Source organism: Charadrius vociferus, unplaced genomic scaffold (genome assembly GCF_000708025.1).
Source record: "Charadrius vociferus isolate BGI_N301 unplaced genomic scaffold, ASM70802v2 scaffold14, whole genome shotgun sequence".
In the NCBI taxonomy this organism is placed as follows: domain Eukaryota; kingdom Metazoa; phylum Chordata; class Aves; order Charadriiformes; family Charadriidae; genus Charadrius; species Charadrius vociferus.
The window spans coordinates 7,128,993-7,144,175 of NW_009648876.1; the positions used below are offsets into that span (position 1 = coordinate 7,128,993).

Here is a 15,183-nt window from a genome sequence, read left to right on the forward strand (position 1 = left end):
GCTCCAACAAGGCGCCTTACAAAAAAAAAAAAAAAAAAAAATTGGCTGGACTTCAGTTTGACAGCTGAATTTTATTTCTCACGCTGCAATGCTCATTCCTGTGTTTTTCTTCTGATACCAAGAAGCATTGCTGAAAACTTTGTATTTTATGAAATTTTATGAAACTGTTAAAAAGTGAATGTTTTCACTTCTCTGAAAGCTGCTCTTACGGTGTTGAAAAACACCCTGTTTGATAATAAGGGTAGAGTTACAGAATACTTAAGTGCAGTATAATGTTCTGTTAATTAGAATTTGCTCTTTCCTTGCACTTGAGTGTATTGTCATTTAATACAGAGAGGGGAAGTGCTGATTTTTCTGTTCTACACATCTTAAACTATTGTGAATGCTTCTGGAAACAGTATACGTCAAATACTGTAGTTTTTGCACTTTTTAATTTGACTTTAGTGTCTCTCCACCATTCCTGATAAGTGAGCATAAACTTTATTGTTTATCAGAAGTGACAAGCAGCTTTTTTGGCAGTGATTTTAATAGTTTTTGGTAGGGTTTTTTCTTTTCGTGTTTGTGGTTGGTTTGTTTTTTGTTTTTTTTTTTTCAAATTCCATGTGTTGGCATGAACATAATAGCCTTTCTTGTATTTAAAAGTCCTCTATGGATTTGCTCCTGTATCTGCTTTGTGTGTTATATTCCTTTGTTTTTTTGGCATTTAGATCAGACGTTTTGGATTGTTAAAGAATTTGAGCAATACCATGGTTTTTATTTCTACGTGCCAACATATTTCCTATTTTGACTTGAGGAGAAAAATGCTCAAGCGATCTAACCTTTCTGTGATCTGAAACTTGTCAAACCCTCAGATCTGTTATAGACATTAAAATTATTTCAAAACACTCATTTGAATTACTCTCATTGCTCTTGTCAAAGGACATGCTTGTTTAGCTGTTTTCTTTGTTGTGTCTTCAATTGTAACGTTTATTTCTATGTTATCATATTTAACATAGTAAATCTTTTAATAATAACAGTGGATTCCTCCCCTCATTTTTTGTTGTGCTTTTGAGGCTTGTAGTCTGTGTGTGCACTGATGTTGGAAGAAAAACACACATTTCTGTTTATGAATATTTTTACAGAAGTTGAAATAGTATGAATACTCTTACAGAAAAGCCCTGGTTTCAGATTTATTACTACTGCTATTTCAAATATTATTATGTAAGCCAAACTTTTGAAGTCTGAGGTCACACTTTTTTTAAGAAATGTATTTTTTAAATGAATGGCTTAAAATAGCAAAACCAATCTTCTTTCTTTCTTTCTTTTTCAAACAATAATTCCTATACTTCTGTTTTTTAAAACCAACCTCTATCTTGTTTTGCTGCAATACCCCATGTGGAGAGAATGATCTCGTAAAATGTAGTTTCACAATCCAGTGAGTTAGGACTACCTGTGGGAAAAGGTGATCCCAGTAGTCTCACCTGCTACCAGTCTCATTCCTATTCCACGTCCTGGCTGCAGTTTCATGCCAGGACAAACCTCTGTGCTCTGACCTGCACAGGGGGACTGGTATGGGCTAAAGGCTGTTATATTGGCTCAGTTCACGTTGGCTCAGTGTATCCACTTCAGTCTTTCTCCTTCTGCCAACAAACGTGTGTGCGTAGGAAGAAGAGGGGGCACGGCTAGGACTGAATGGCTGAGGGAAGGGGGAAGGTAGAAGCAGTGGCAGCACCAGTACGTATCTGTATAAAATGATGGTGAAAGAGCACATGAGTCATCCAGCTGGTGTGGAATAGCAAAAAAATGCAATTGTTCTGTGCTTTTGCCGAGATATGAATGGACTTGGGCCACCCACACACTAGTGGTTAAAGAAAAAATTAGCTTAAATGTCTTTAATTCTTCACATCAAGATAAATTCCATCATGGGTTTGTTATGGCTGGCTCTTACTTCCAAATCAATTTAGTCAGTGTGGTGCCCATTTGCAAAGATAAGTTTTCTTCGTAGAAGGTGCAGTGAATCACTTCTAATGGTTGCGTAGTTGGCATTCCCCTATTTTCCCAGCTAGGCAATGAAGGAAATCAGGTGGGTTTTTTAAAATTCCCTTTTCTTTTGTACTTGGTGTGAAACAGGATATTACTGGAGCCAGCCATGAGCACCCTGCCGCACTGCCCATGTTCCTGCTGCGGGGAGGCGTGTTCGCAGCGTGCCTGGGCTGCTGGGGGAAGTCTTGCAGTGAGGTAACAGCCCTGCTGTATTGCAACACTGTTCTGGGGCTCCCGAGCATTAAGAGGATCATGTCATAGAATCATAGAATGGTTTAGCTTGGAAGGGGCCTTGAAGATCATCGAGTTCCAACCCCCCTGCCACGGGCAGGGTCACCTCCCACCAGACCAGGTTGCTCAAAGCCCCATCCAGCCTGGCCTTGAACACCTCCAGGGATGGGGCCTCCACAGCTTCTCTGGGCAACCTGTTCCAGTGCCTCACCACCCTCAGAGTGAAAAATTTCTTCCTGATATCTAATCTGAATCTCCCCTCTTCCAGTTTGAAGCCATTCCCCCTCATCCTATCACTCCATGCCCTTGTAAAAAGTCCCTCTCCAGCTTTTTTGTAGGCCCCATTGACATATTGCTTATATCAATAAACAATGCTGAATGCGCGTTTAAAGTTTTGTCCCCTCAGTTGCCAACTCTGTTGAAACGAGTTTGAGTAGCGTTTCCGAGGCTGGAAGAATGCACTTTTCCTCAGAAACTTTGTGAGATTAACCTGGTCAGAACAAGTGAGAAATCGGTGTGAGGTTTGCTGTTTCTTTCAGTGCTTTTACCAAGAGAGATGTTTTGCTACTTGTTGGCGTCTTGCAGGGGTTCATCAGAGACGTTTCCAGGTGAATGTTCCTGTGGCATACACAGGGCTGTATGTAGATCACACATTGCATTCTCTGGAAGGGAAAGCCTGTGTGAATAGCTCGCTTCTTTTTGCCTAAACCAACTTTTGTATCATCGTTGTACTGCATTGATGATTATTGTGTCTGGCTTCTCTTGATCAGCTGTACCCTCGGTTCATTTACTGCTTTTAAAGATCTTCAGTTTCTTATTACGTTGGCTAGTGAGGGAAGTATCTTTAGAGGCTCGTGGGTGTATTATCTCTTGAGTACTGTGGCTGTAAGTAGGATCTGCATAAAATCCAGGCAAATTCTGATCTCTGAAAAATCAGCATCCGTCAAATTGTATACTTCCTCTCTTATAGCTTAAGTCTGTCTATGTTTGAATAACTTTTTGTACTGCATTTGGATGATGTAGCCTGCTACTTTTTCCCAGGCTTCGCCCTTTTCCTTCCCTATGTCTGGAGAGGATGGGAAATACGGCGACTCAAAAACTGTCTCTCAGGGGAGCAAACCTGCATCTTCTCCGTGGTTTTTTATGTATTTTTCTTCTAGAAAAGGAAAGGAGCACTCTTGTGTGTTGCTGGGGAAATATGGATGGGGAGGAGAAAATGAACAGATCCTTGGGGATTTTCAGTCTGTCTAGGGCTTTTCACTGGAGTCTTTTATATTTGGTGACATAAATTAAACTGGGCCATTTGTCTTCTGCACTTATTCTGCAATTAACTCCTCGTCTCCCTGTGTGGGTAAGAGTCTCCTGTGGCAGCAAACCTTCTCTCCCTGCTATATTGCAGACAGTTTACTGGTAGTGAGACAAAACAATTGAGCAGATTTGGGAGTCTGGCAGAGGCATGCTGTCAGGCATCTTTTGAGAATGGAGTCGGAGACGTGGCCAGGAGGAGATGGCTGGAAAAGGTGGAGTGGCCAAGGGAATGTCACTGAAAAGGCTGCAACTTCTCCCCAGCTCCAAAAGTAAACCCCAGAGAGCCAGGAGCTGGCTTCTGAGAGGTGCTGAGCCTATCCTGGTGCCTCTCAACAGGACCCTCCTGGTAGCTGCTGCTCCATCTTCCCTGCTGGGAGAGGAGAAGGAGCCAAGCAAAGAGTGTGCAGAGGGGAGGAGAGAACTGACCCACCAAACTACTGCTCCCCCAACTCGTGGTGTGGTGTTCCTATGATAAAGCACTCTACTGTGCCTGTCAGAGAAAACCCATCCCTTCAGGAACTGCTCTAAAACTATTGTCACTTGAAATAAAATGCCACTTTAAAAATTCGCCACTAAGTGTTTGGTTTGTATTGAACTGAGCCCTTGAAGACAAGATTACATATACATTATACTTTATAAGAATGTCTACTTGACTGTAACCATGTTACTTCAAATAACGTTTGGCATTTGTTGGCATTAGTAAAACAACACTCTATTGGATTGTTTACTGTGCGTTTTCATCTGCTTCCACTTTCTTTTGTCGTTTCCATTTTCACTCATTTTTGTCTCAAAACTCTCATATTTTACCTTCATTTGGTCTGTGCGTGTGTTACTTTTTTTTATCTTTCCCATATTTTGGACAGCCATCCAGTATTACAGCGGTGACTCATCCGATTTTGAACTATGGGGAAGTCCACCGGATGGCATAAGGCCATAAGTGAGGAATCCTTGTTGTTTGGTTTTGCATTTGTGTCTCTTCCCGCTCCCTAGCCCCACCTTTGCTAGTGACTTCTTTTCTGTGTCTTGGTGTCCCTGTCAGATGGCAAGGAGAATATTTATTCATCTACATAAAATAAGTTGAGATTGGGGCTGGGGTGGCAGGAAGAAACACTTCACAAATGCCAAAAATTCCTTTTTGTTTGAGATGATCATTTTCTTGCCCAGCTTTTTATACTTTCTCAATAATAACATTTACTTAGTCCATGGAGAAATGAAAGGTCACATAAAATGCAATTGATTCTGGTGGTGCTAGATGAACCCTATGTTGTTTGTGTTCTCGTCCGTGTGCTTTTGACCGGTACACCTCTGTTCGCTTGGAAATTATACCTGAAATTTTAACATCTGAGTGAGGCATCTTTATCTCACTTGGTTGGTTTGTACTCTTAATACAAGTAACCCTTTTCCTTGGATAATTTGTCATAAACGCACTGACTAAAATTGAAGTTGGTGATCATTTGTTACTGCCTGACAGCAGTGTATTTTCTGGACAAATAAATTCTTTCTTTCATTCCTTTCTCAGAGGAAGAACTGTATATGCTGTATAGGTTTTTGTTTGGGTGCTGAAGGGATGTTTATTCTTTAGACTTATGTATTGCTCTATGGCTCCATGGGAGATGGCAAGATTAGAAAAGTGTGTCTTGAATTTTGAGCAGAAGGCATGAAATTTGCAATTGTTTCGAGTTCCTATGAAAGTTCATTTATAGCCTTGAACTGTGAAACCTCTATTACCTGATAAATAAGTCGTACCTGTTACTAAAAAGGTCATTTATGAAACCAGGTCACTGCCCACCAGGATGGATTAGGGTTCCTGTGTCTATTAAAAGCAGTCAGCAGCAGGAAATAGAAATCTAATGCAAGTGTCTGCTAAAAGCACTAAATCTTTCCTTGAAAATCAAGGGAGGTATTCCTGAAGATTTTATTATTACTTTGTATTCTGTTCTCCTCCTATGGGGTCTCAAGCCCAAAGCGATTGTGGTTTTTCCTTCTGTTGGAAAAACTGGATGGATGCTGTTGGTTTGCTCAAACGCTGTACTTCTGACCTAGTAAGAAAGTTCATTGTTTTGCTAGCTTTAAAGCTGTGTATTTCTCACAAATAGAGTGCTGTGTTTCTAAATGTAGGTCTGTTATCCAGAGATTGGCATTCAGAGATTTCAGAATTCTTACAGAGAAACTAAATATAATGCTTATCTTACATTTGGAAATGTTAAGAGTTAGTGTCACAGTCTACTACTATGTAAAGTTGCTTTGTCTTGCAGCTGTTGCATAGCAATGACTATAGCATGTATCTTTATAAAAGTGTACAGTTTGGATTATAATTTTGAAAATTTGGATGACTCTAAAGTTTTGGTTATCAGCTGTAATATAATTTAAAATTATATTGGAAGTATCCACTTATCCACTGTAGCCCTTCTGGCTTTTAAAGATTCTTTTTTTTTTTTTTTTTTTTTTTTTTTTTTTTTGGTGGTTGTTTTAGCAAATAGGCAAGTAAAGATATGAAATGTAGCCAACGAAGGAAAAATGGGAGATTTAGGCTTGGTTTCTTTTTTTAATAAAAATTGAATTAAATCTGTTTCTGTTAAACTCAACATATTCTTTCCCCCTGTTTATTTATTTATTTATTTCAGGAATTTGAAGCCTTTCAAACATTTGTGGAAAATCGACTTCCGTTTGATATTGTTATTGATGGACTCAATGTTTCCCACATAAAACCCAGAAGGATGCAGTGTGAAAATGTAAGTGCTGGTTAAATATTCATTAAGAGTTTTGTGTATGCTTAGGCTGCTTGTAAAACAATTAGTGCCTCATTATTATTTATCCTCTTGAGAAACTGATCAAACATTTTTGTAGCACATGTTATAATGAAGTTCAAAGCATTATTTAGACTTCACAAAGTAAAAATCATCAGCATGAAGATGGTTCTTAAATATTTGACTATATTAGCTGTAAAAAATCATACGTAAATTTCCCTGTGTATGCAGTGCTCATAGTTACAGCTAAGTTACTCATAATAACATTATTAGGATATATGTTGTGTGTGTATGTTTTCATAATAATAGGAATTTGGGGGAACAGAGTAAATCTACCACATAGAAAATTTAGTCTAATATAGTTATGCTGGTAAGAGTTCTTCTTAAAATAACCCTTTTCTTAGTTCAAACCACATCCTGTACAAGTTTAAACTTTATTTAGCTTCCTATTGCCTTAAGCATTTGAGTCTTGTTCTTACAAGGGCAGCTCAGACTGGCTTCAGTTCTTTCCACTTGGTGATTTTTAGAAGAATAATCCTGCTTTTTTTACCAGTACCTATTTTTGAGAATTCTTGGCACTCCCCTTTAGCATTTCACTAAGAAATGGGGGTTTTTTTCTGTGTCAATCAAATATTTACTTTAAATTAGGACTAGTGAAGTAGTTGCTTACTTGTATTCAAAAGCTAGAATTTAAATCTTCACACTCTTGAAATTAAAACTAATTTATAAATGAGCTTGTTAATAAAGGAAGTAATTTACTTCTAGTAATTACAAGAAATAAGTTTTTGTTCTAAGAACTACTTTAAAACTATTCTTAAGAAGCAGGATATGCTTTCATATCTATAGATAAAAGCTGCTGATCCAGGGAGGTTAGATAAACTTGCTGAAAGACGTTTGTTTGAGAGCTGCAGTGAAGTTTCATGAGATACTGGCTCACGAAGAGGGTACTTTCCTTACTATGAAAACAGAAAAGGAAGTTTACAAGATGTTTGCATGGGATCGGGGAGGAAGTGTTGACTATCCGAGAAGAATCCCAGGCAGCATGTAGTGGCACAAAGTATTGAGGCTTAGAAAGACAGATCTATGCTGCCAAAGAAGGGGAAGAGAAACGAACCTCCTTCCTCAGCGCATGCCTGTCCCAGTGTGGGAACCCTGAACAGGATCCTGAATGTTCTGTAAAAGCGGGAAGCAATGGAGAAAAGAGACGGCCTGGTTTTGTAGGGTTATTACTGCTGATTTCTGATCAGAAATCTTACTACAAGGTATTAGCATGCTGAGCAGCATAAACTACCTTTGAGTTCCTCCTTTAGCTTCTGCTGTATTGGAAGGACTTTGGGATCCATGATGCCAGGGAGCTCCAGAAGGACTGTGTGGAGGCATCAACTTTCCATTTAGGTTGTTCCATGTAGATAAATTTCAGATCTCTCTTGAATCCCAGGTATTTACAGATTAGGAGGATTTTTAGGAAGATCTGCCTTTCCTTCTGCACAACAGAACAGTAACTTGGGCTATACCCATTTTACCTCCAGAATAAGATTCTCTTAGCTAAAATTTACTTGTTCTATGAGCTATGTTGCTGCTAATTATTATTGCATTTTGTCATGCACAAAAAATTTTAATCACTGAGGCTTCCGCCAGCTAGTCTTTTGCTGCTCCTGTTACCTGTATCCTGTTTTTGAAAATGTGGAGTCATTACATGAGATAGGACGGACGTGCCCATTACTTCTGCCTTATACCTGTAGATTGGTTGGCTGGATAGTGCCCTTTTTGTCATCGGAAGCGTATATTTGCACTCTGAGCAACAAAATAGCTCCTTCACTGCCCAAAAGAAATACTCTTCTAGACATATGAACTACTAAAGACTTTTTCCTGTATTGAGCCTCTCTATTCATTGAGATAGTTTCAAATTATTTTTTATGATAGATGTCTTCATATACTATTACAGTATTAACTATTGAATTTACAGTTTTTTACCAACTGGAAGCATTGTTTAAACACGAGATCATGCTGGGTGCTAGTGAATCCTGGTTTATTTCTTAATGACTCTGAACTCCTGTGTTGTAACATGTCAGGAGAGGACTGTGTCTTTGTTCTTATTTTGGATCCTTCTGACAAGAAGCATGTATTCTTGTTTTCTTACTCTGTTTTCAAGGCTGCTAAAAACAGAATGAAAAAAAAACCACCAAACCCACAGAGCAATCCTTTCTTCTGTCTCCAAACTTTTCTTCCAGATGAAGGAAGGGAAGGCCACAGGAATCTCTGCATGTGTTAGTTCCCTGGTTACTGCTGTTGCCGCCAAGTAGTCCCCCATCTGTCAATGCTGACCTCTCTGAACGCCGTAGTGTGTTCTTTGAGGGCAGACTCTGCCACAAAACATCCTCTTTTGGAGGCTGCTGTCCTCACGGTGGATGCAGCTGAGTGGAAAATGTGGAGTGGTGGGTCTGGGGCATTCACAGCCTGCCTTATTAAACTCTTCACTGTACACAGGGAAACATAGTGCAGACCTGAGAGGATGGAGAGGAGAAATGGCAGCAGAGCACGAAGGATGGAAAAAAAGCTAAGGGTGAAGGCTGCTGAGGTCAAGCTGGCTGGCTGGGACAGCATCACCGGCCCATTTTGAAGAGGGGCATGCTGTGACTCGTTAGTGACCTCTTCTGTTCGACTTGAGAGAGACTATTAAAGGAGCAGTATTTCCATGGCCCTGTGTTAAAAGCTGCCCAACCCGTGTTTTACTTGTCAAAAAGCTAAATTATTTTAAGTCTCCAGATGGGAGTCAGTCTATGCTCCTTTCAAGGGTTCATCACTGCAGCTGTCAGACCCAGTCAGGATATTGTTTTATAAGCTTTTCTGTTCCAGTGTGTAGTTTAGTATGCAGCAATGGTTGAAAGAGCAAATGAGATTGTTGCTCTCCGTTTGTAACACACTGTAAGCATTTCGATGTGCACATTGTTAGGGTTTTTGGACCGTGTCCCTTCCGTGCTTTAGAGAGAATAGCAAAATAAAGGGCATTGTGTAAACACGGGAGAAGGCCTAGGATTTATGTGACAATAATATGGTAATTAAAATGCATTCTAGTCTTTATTTAAATTTAACACAAAATACTGTTCCACTTTGTGATTTAGCTTTAAGAACTGTAACTGTTTTGCTGAAGACCAGCTCTAGCTAACTCTTAATCATATGATTAAAATAAGAAAACATTGATAAAATACTCCTTTCTTTTTCAAACATCCTAACTTTTGTAATTTCATTTAGGCAGTACTTAGGCATCTTGGGAAGGGGCTGGTTTGGATGGACAAGGCACAAGTAACTTGAGGGATGAGAAGGAAAAAAAGCAGAAGTCGAAGGAATGATTTTTACTCATTTAATCCCCAAAGTGTTCTGACGTTCTGGAAAACTAGATATGTGACTTCCAGTAGCCCCAGGCAACTTCAGTCCTCACAGCCAGCACTTACTTAGCAGGTCATCATGAATATTATCGACTTGGCAGATTTACAGGAATATTCTGTGGCAATTTCTCTCGTATATGACACTGTTGGTTTGTAATTACAATCCCCTTTTTTCCAGGTTGGTTTTATACTAGGTCTGTTTCCTGGTACAAATCACTATGTGGCTGCATCAATTACTGACAAAAAGAGGAGGTAGCATGAGGGTGGGAACAAAGATTTTTGAGGGCGAGGGAATGGTGACATAATCTGTTTTGAAGTCACTGCACAGACAGTGACTGTAAAACTGCGGCACTCAACATTAGCCAGCACCTCTTCTCAACCCTTTGCTTCCTAACTGCAGCATTTTAAATTAAAGTTGACCCCTAATTAAAAGATATTATAGAAGGGAAATTACTATTGCTATATAATCCAGACAATAGAAACAAACTCCCATAAAGTCTAAAATCATTGTCTTGTATTTTTCCAGTTTTTTGTGCATTCTGCTACTGTTTAAGACTGTACCTGATGTGTATTTGCCTTGATGAGTCAGTCACTGTTTGTACCGCAAATATGGCAGTTTATAAACTGAGATACCCCTGCAGTTAAACCAAGCAAAGTTGATTCAAGCTGTATCATGACATTGAGTTAATCCTTTCCTCCAGATGTATCTAATTACATAAATCTTTAGCCAGCACAATGACATTTGGTACTCCCTGACCTCTGCTGCTGCAACTCCCGGTAGTGCCCCCACCTTTCACCTTGTAAAGGTCAAGAGAGGGGATTTCCACAGGCTATTTGTCCAGTTTTCTTCTTAAACACAAACTGTTACATAATTTTAAAATGTATTTTTCCTGTTTATCACAATATTCCGTAGAAGTATTCCTTGGAAGTGGAGGGGAACCCAAGTGCAAGCAGGATAACAAGCCTCTGGAGCATCTCACTTTGCTTGTGGGAGAGGAGTGAAGGAGCGATGATGAGCTGTGCTCCAGCTACCCCTAGGCTGTAAAGGGCTGGGGTGAGGGAGCACAACCAGCAAACGCAATTTCAAGAGTACTTCACTATTTTGAATTTAGATTGGTATATTGTAAATGAGGTATATAGCCAACTTCTTTTTTAGCTGTACCCATCTGGTGTTGGACGTAACTGAGTATAGATTTCAAATGTGTGTTGGATCAAAGCTAACTCACAATTCCCTTCTTCAAACGGTTTGGCAGTTGGGGTCAGTTCTGCCCTAACTTTACCCTCTGTAATCTCTGTATTAAACTCAGCCATCTAAAAGATTGATAAAATAGTTCCAGATTGAGTTCCTTAAGGCTGACAATGCACAAAGGAATAGTTTTTGCTGTTCGCAGATAGTTCAAAGTGGTGACTCCCAAACTTGATCAGCATTTCTATAAATGGACTACATAAGTTCATATAATTCCCATGTAAATTGCAGCAGGCCTGTACAACAGCTGATGAAGCCAGATCCTTGCTGTTCCCCTCCCATTCCATCCCAGTCTGGGTGCAGCAGCTGGCATGCCACCCCTACCACACCTCCTGCCTGCAGCGGCAGTCAGCTTCTGCCACCAGACCTGCCCTCCTGCACCCCTCACAGGCTGCCACAAAAAGCCAGGCTGGGACCGTTATGGTTGAGGGTACTCTGTGACAGGCGGAGGGGACAGGACGTGCAGGACATTGTCTCTTCCAGGGGAAAAGCAGCAGACTTGTTGAGTGGAGGCTGCTCGCTGAATTGGGGAAGGGTTCTTTGACTAAATGAATTGTGTAGTCGCAAGTAGCATAGTAATAATGTGTGAACAGAGTATTGCATTTTGGTTTTCCATGTATTAAATATTTTTAAAATCATATTTATCAAGGGGATTCAAAGTTTAAAACTAATGTTACAGTTTTAGTTATTCTAGTAGCTCTGTAGTAGTTATTCCTGAACTCTCTGCCTACTTTAGCAGTATGGAAAAGAGTGGGTAGAGAGAGGTTGCAGCCCTGAAGGGAAAGCTGGGAGTGAGAAAAAAGTTTCGTAAGGATAGGGGAGAAAACCAGATGTAGGATACTAGCCTACAGGAAAATGGTGAATGTTCTTGCTAAATTTTTAAAAAAGCCCAACTGTGGCCACATAATTGAAAAACCTTGACTAATTATGCCTTGTAAATTCAGCTCAGAACCATTGCTTTGGTATGCACTTTAATCACATTTTCAAGGCTCACTTTCCAAATATAAAGACAAATATCAAAACAAAAATAATAACTCTTCAAATGAAGTTAAAGTTAAAAAAGAGGAAAAAAACCCCAAACCCAAAACCAAGGCATCTAGACCCATCATTCTCTTGGGTTAGTGACCCAAATCAATTTTGAAGCATAATTTTTTTTCTTTGAAGTCTTCTCTTTTGTTCCTATAAATCGTCTATGATGAAAAAAGGGGGAAAGGGGTATTGGAGCTTATAGTGTTTGGGGAAAATAGTAAGTAAAACTTTCTCTCCTGAGTCCTGCTTACTAAAAATTGGCCATGAAACACACAAAGAAATTAACACCAGTGCATACATATATAGTTGAAAAATACGCATACTAATCTGCTCAGGTTTTCATGTGGTAATTTTTCCCAGTCTTCAAGTCTGTCTTAACTGTGCAACATGCATATGAGTGATCAACTGCACAATTAGGGAGACAGTGATACTTGATACAAAATAAGAGCTCTGCTGTATGAGCTGTCCTGCAAAACAAGCAGTTATTAATAAATTTGACCCCCAAAAAGTCATACATGGAAATGAATTTTTTTCTTCTTTGACTCATTTGGCAGCATCTGTGATTTGTTCAAGTACTTTACTGTCTGTAAATGAAGCAAGAATTAAGTAGATCCATGAGTCATTCTCTGTTCAGAATCAATACATCCAACAGAGGTCTTATTTGTCATATTGTGACAGTTCATCAATTCTTCCTCCCACCAACTCTTGTCTTACCACTCACAAAAGCAGTCAGAGATGTGTTTGTTCATTTGCTCCCAGCATTTTCCATCTTTTTTTTTTTTCTGTCTTCTAATGGTAGTCCAAGTTTGCATTTCCAGGATAATGAAACATTTGCCCTATTGCTCAAGCCCGCATTTTTCCTCTTTTTTTTTTTTTTCTGTCTTCTAATGGTAGTCCAAGTTTGCATTTCCAGGATAATGAAACATTTGCCCTATTGCTCAAGATTGGAGAGATTTCTGGTTTTGCAACATGTGTTTCATTCTTTAGACCTGTACTTTCATTTCCTTTAGGTATTGCACAAATCGTAAAGATGAAGATTTTTGGTGTTTTCACTGAAAATCACCTTCAGCCTCTGTGTAACATGATCTTAGAAGAGAAAGGTGAAGCACTAAGGGGTGACCATGAAACTTCACCTATTTTTAGTGTTACAGATGTGTGACAAACATTCAGCATTACATTCATCTCTCAGTTAATTTCTGGGGTTCCTTGAATGTCTGTGCAGGTGAACTGAATCAAGTTCTTATCCGACACCACATAGGAGAGATTGATACTGATTATGCTGAAATCTTCCCACTCCCCTCCTATATTGGGGCCATCCTAAAATAGAATAGATCAAGCTGAAAAATTTTGGTCACCAGATCCAGAAGACCAAGGCTGTTAAGCTTCCCAGCAGCGGTGAAGGAGACTAAATTTGTTTGCTTGTGAAATGTTGGGGAAAGACCTGCCCTGCAAGTCCTTTCTGAAACCTGACAGTTTCCATTTGTGGCTGAAAGAGAAATAAAAGGGCATTTAATATGTTCAGCTTTGTATACTACTACACAGTAAGTGAAGGTGTATTGGACGTGTGTCAGAGGTTCTAGAAGTACTCCTGCAAGTGGTCGGCATGTATGCTTCCAGTGAGGAAACACAGGTGTTGACTACGTGCCTTGAGCCAACAAGTTTGGCTCTTCCCATAGGGGTATGCTCCAGCAACCTTTGCTACTTCTGCAGCACTGGGAGGGGAGAGTGGGAGGTAGATAGGACTTCTTAAGAAAGGAAATACAAAGTCAGACTGGCTACCTCTGAATAACAGGGAAACTTTCTCAAAACTTTTAACTTCCCAGCGTTGTGAAATGGGTGGGAGGCTGGCAGGATTCCCTGACTAAATGCCTCAACAGTCGACTCTAAGCAACTATTTTTCCTTTCAGAGGTTTCGAATCTGATTCTGCATTTTTCTGGTGAGAAGAATAGAGCAGCAGAAACTGAGCAGGTTAAAAAAATCTGACTATCGGGCATTTTGACAACTTCTACCTGTTGTTTTCTCTCAAAGTCAGATACTTCCTGGTGTTACCTCCCCTTACTATTTGCAGCCTCTGTGAATAGAACTCACGTGATTAAATTAGCATTCTCTATCGGTTTCTGTCTGGTATTTATAATTTCTACCTTTGTATTTGGCGATATGAGCAAATCAAAAGTTAAGATAAGTACAGGAGCACCCAAGCACTCCTTTTTTTATGAGGGGAATTGCATCATATCTTTCATAACAAGAATTCTTCTAGTCACTAGGAATATAAGCTTGAAAGTCAACAGAGCAGAACGAATGTGCCTTGATGATTCATGTCCCAGTGAGCTTGGTAACTGTAGTAACAGGTTGTTTGTTGTATGTTGTAGAGAAGTCCTGCTAAAATCTGGGTGATGAAGTTAAGTGAAGGTGTCTTCTGGACTGGATGAGTTTCAGTCTTGCTGTTTTCACTTCTCCCTTAGAAACGACAAGATGAGTTTTCTTTGGGCAACCTGACTGATTCACCTAATCGTGGAACTGTTATCAGTGTGGCAATGAGAGATGTGCTGGGCCTCCAAATCAGACACCTGGTCTTTAGGGAATTGAACTGCTTCTTCTGAAGCAATTCTTGTATGGAAAATCTCCATAATAGTGGGATATTATAGAGCTATTAAGATATGGGAAGCAAGCCAGAAAATGTGAAGATTGGGTTACTACAGGCCAATTCTGTGTAAGAATAAGTATTTGATTTGAGCCTGAGAAATGCTGAGTTTTAGTGTTGTCTTAAAGGTAATGTAGATAAAATTCTCAGAACAATGATTTCATTCATTCATGTACATCTGGATTTATTTATATATTTCGAAAAGCAATCAATTTTTGGCTCACACTTGGCTTTTACATCTGATACGCTATTTTTTCTAAAAGTAGGAAAGAAAACATATTTGGAAGCTGTGTTATCTGAAGAAGAAAAGGTACAATGAAACAAAAGCCTAAACTGCATTTCGATTTATTTATGAAGTTATGAAAGCCTAAATTTTTTGAACAGTATGTTATTCCCAGGGATTTCAGTATGTTGATGTGCTTATTAATGATCCAACAATCCATTAAACTACATTTCTTGCTTTTTTCTCTAGTTGCATTGTACTTCTAGAGCAAGAGTAGGAGAGACATTTATATTTAATATATGTTTTTATATATAATATATATTATATAAAAATATATATAATATATATA

The 15,183-nt window shown here is 39.3% G+C and overlaps 1 protein-coding gene across 1 annotated transcript in view; it reads left to right on the forward strand.

The window, feature by feature from the left end:
* The window catches only part of KIAA0391 (KIAA0391 ortholog), a 53,023-nt gene that overhangs the window by 17,722 nt on the left and 20,118 nt on the right, over positions 1-15,183 (forward strand). Inside the window, exon 4 of the mRNA XM_009886951.1 lies at positions 6,186-6,293. Within this exon, the coding sequence (XP_009885253.1) occupies positions 6,186-6,293 (108 nt within the window). The remainder of the gene's footprint in view (positions 1-6,185; positions 6,294-15,183) is intronic.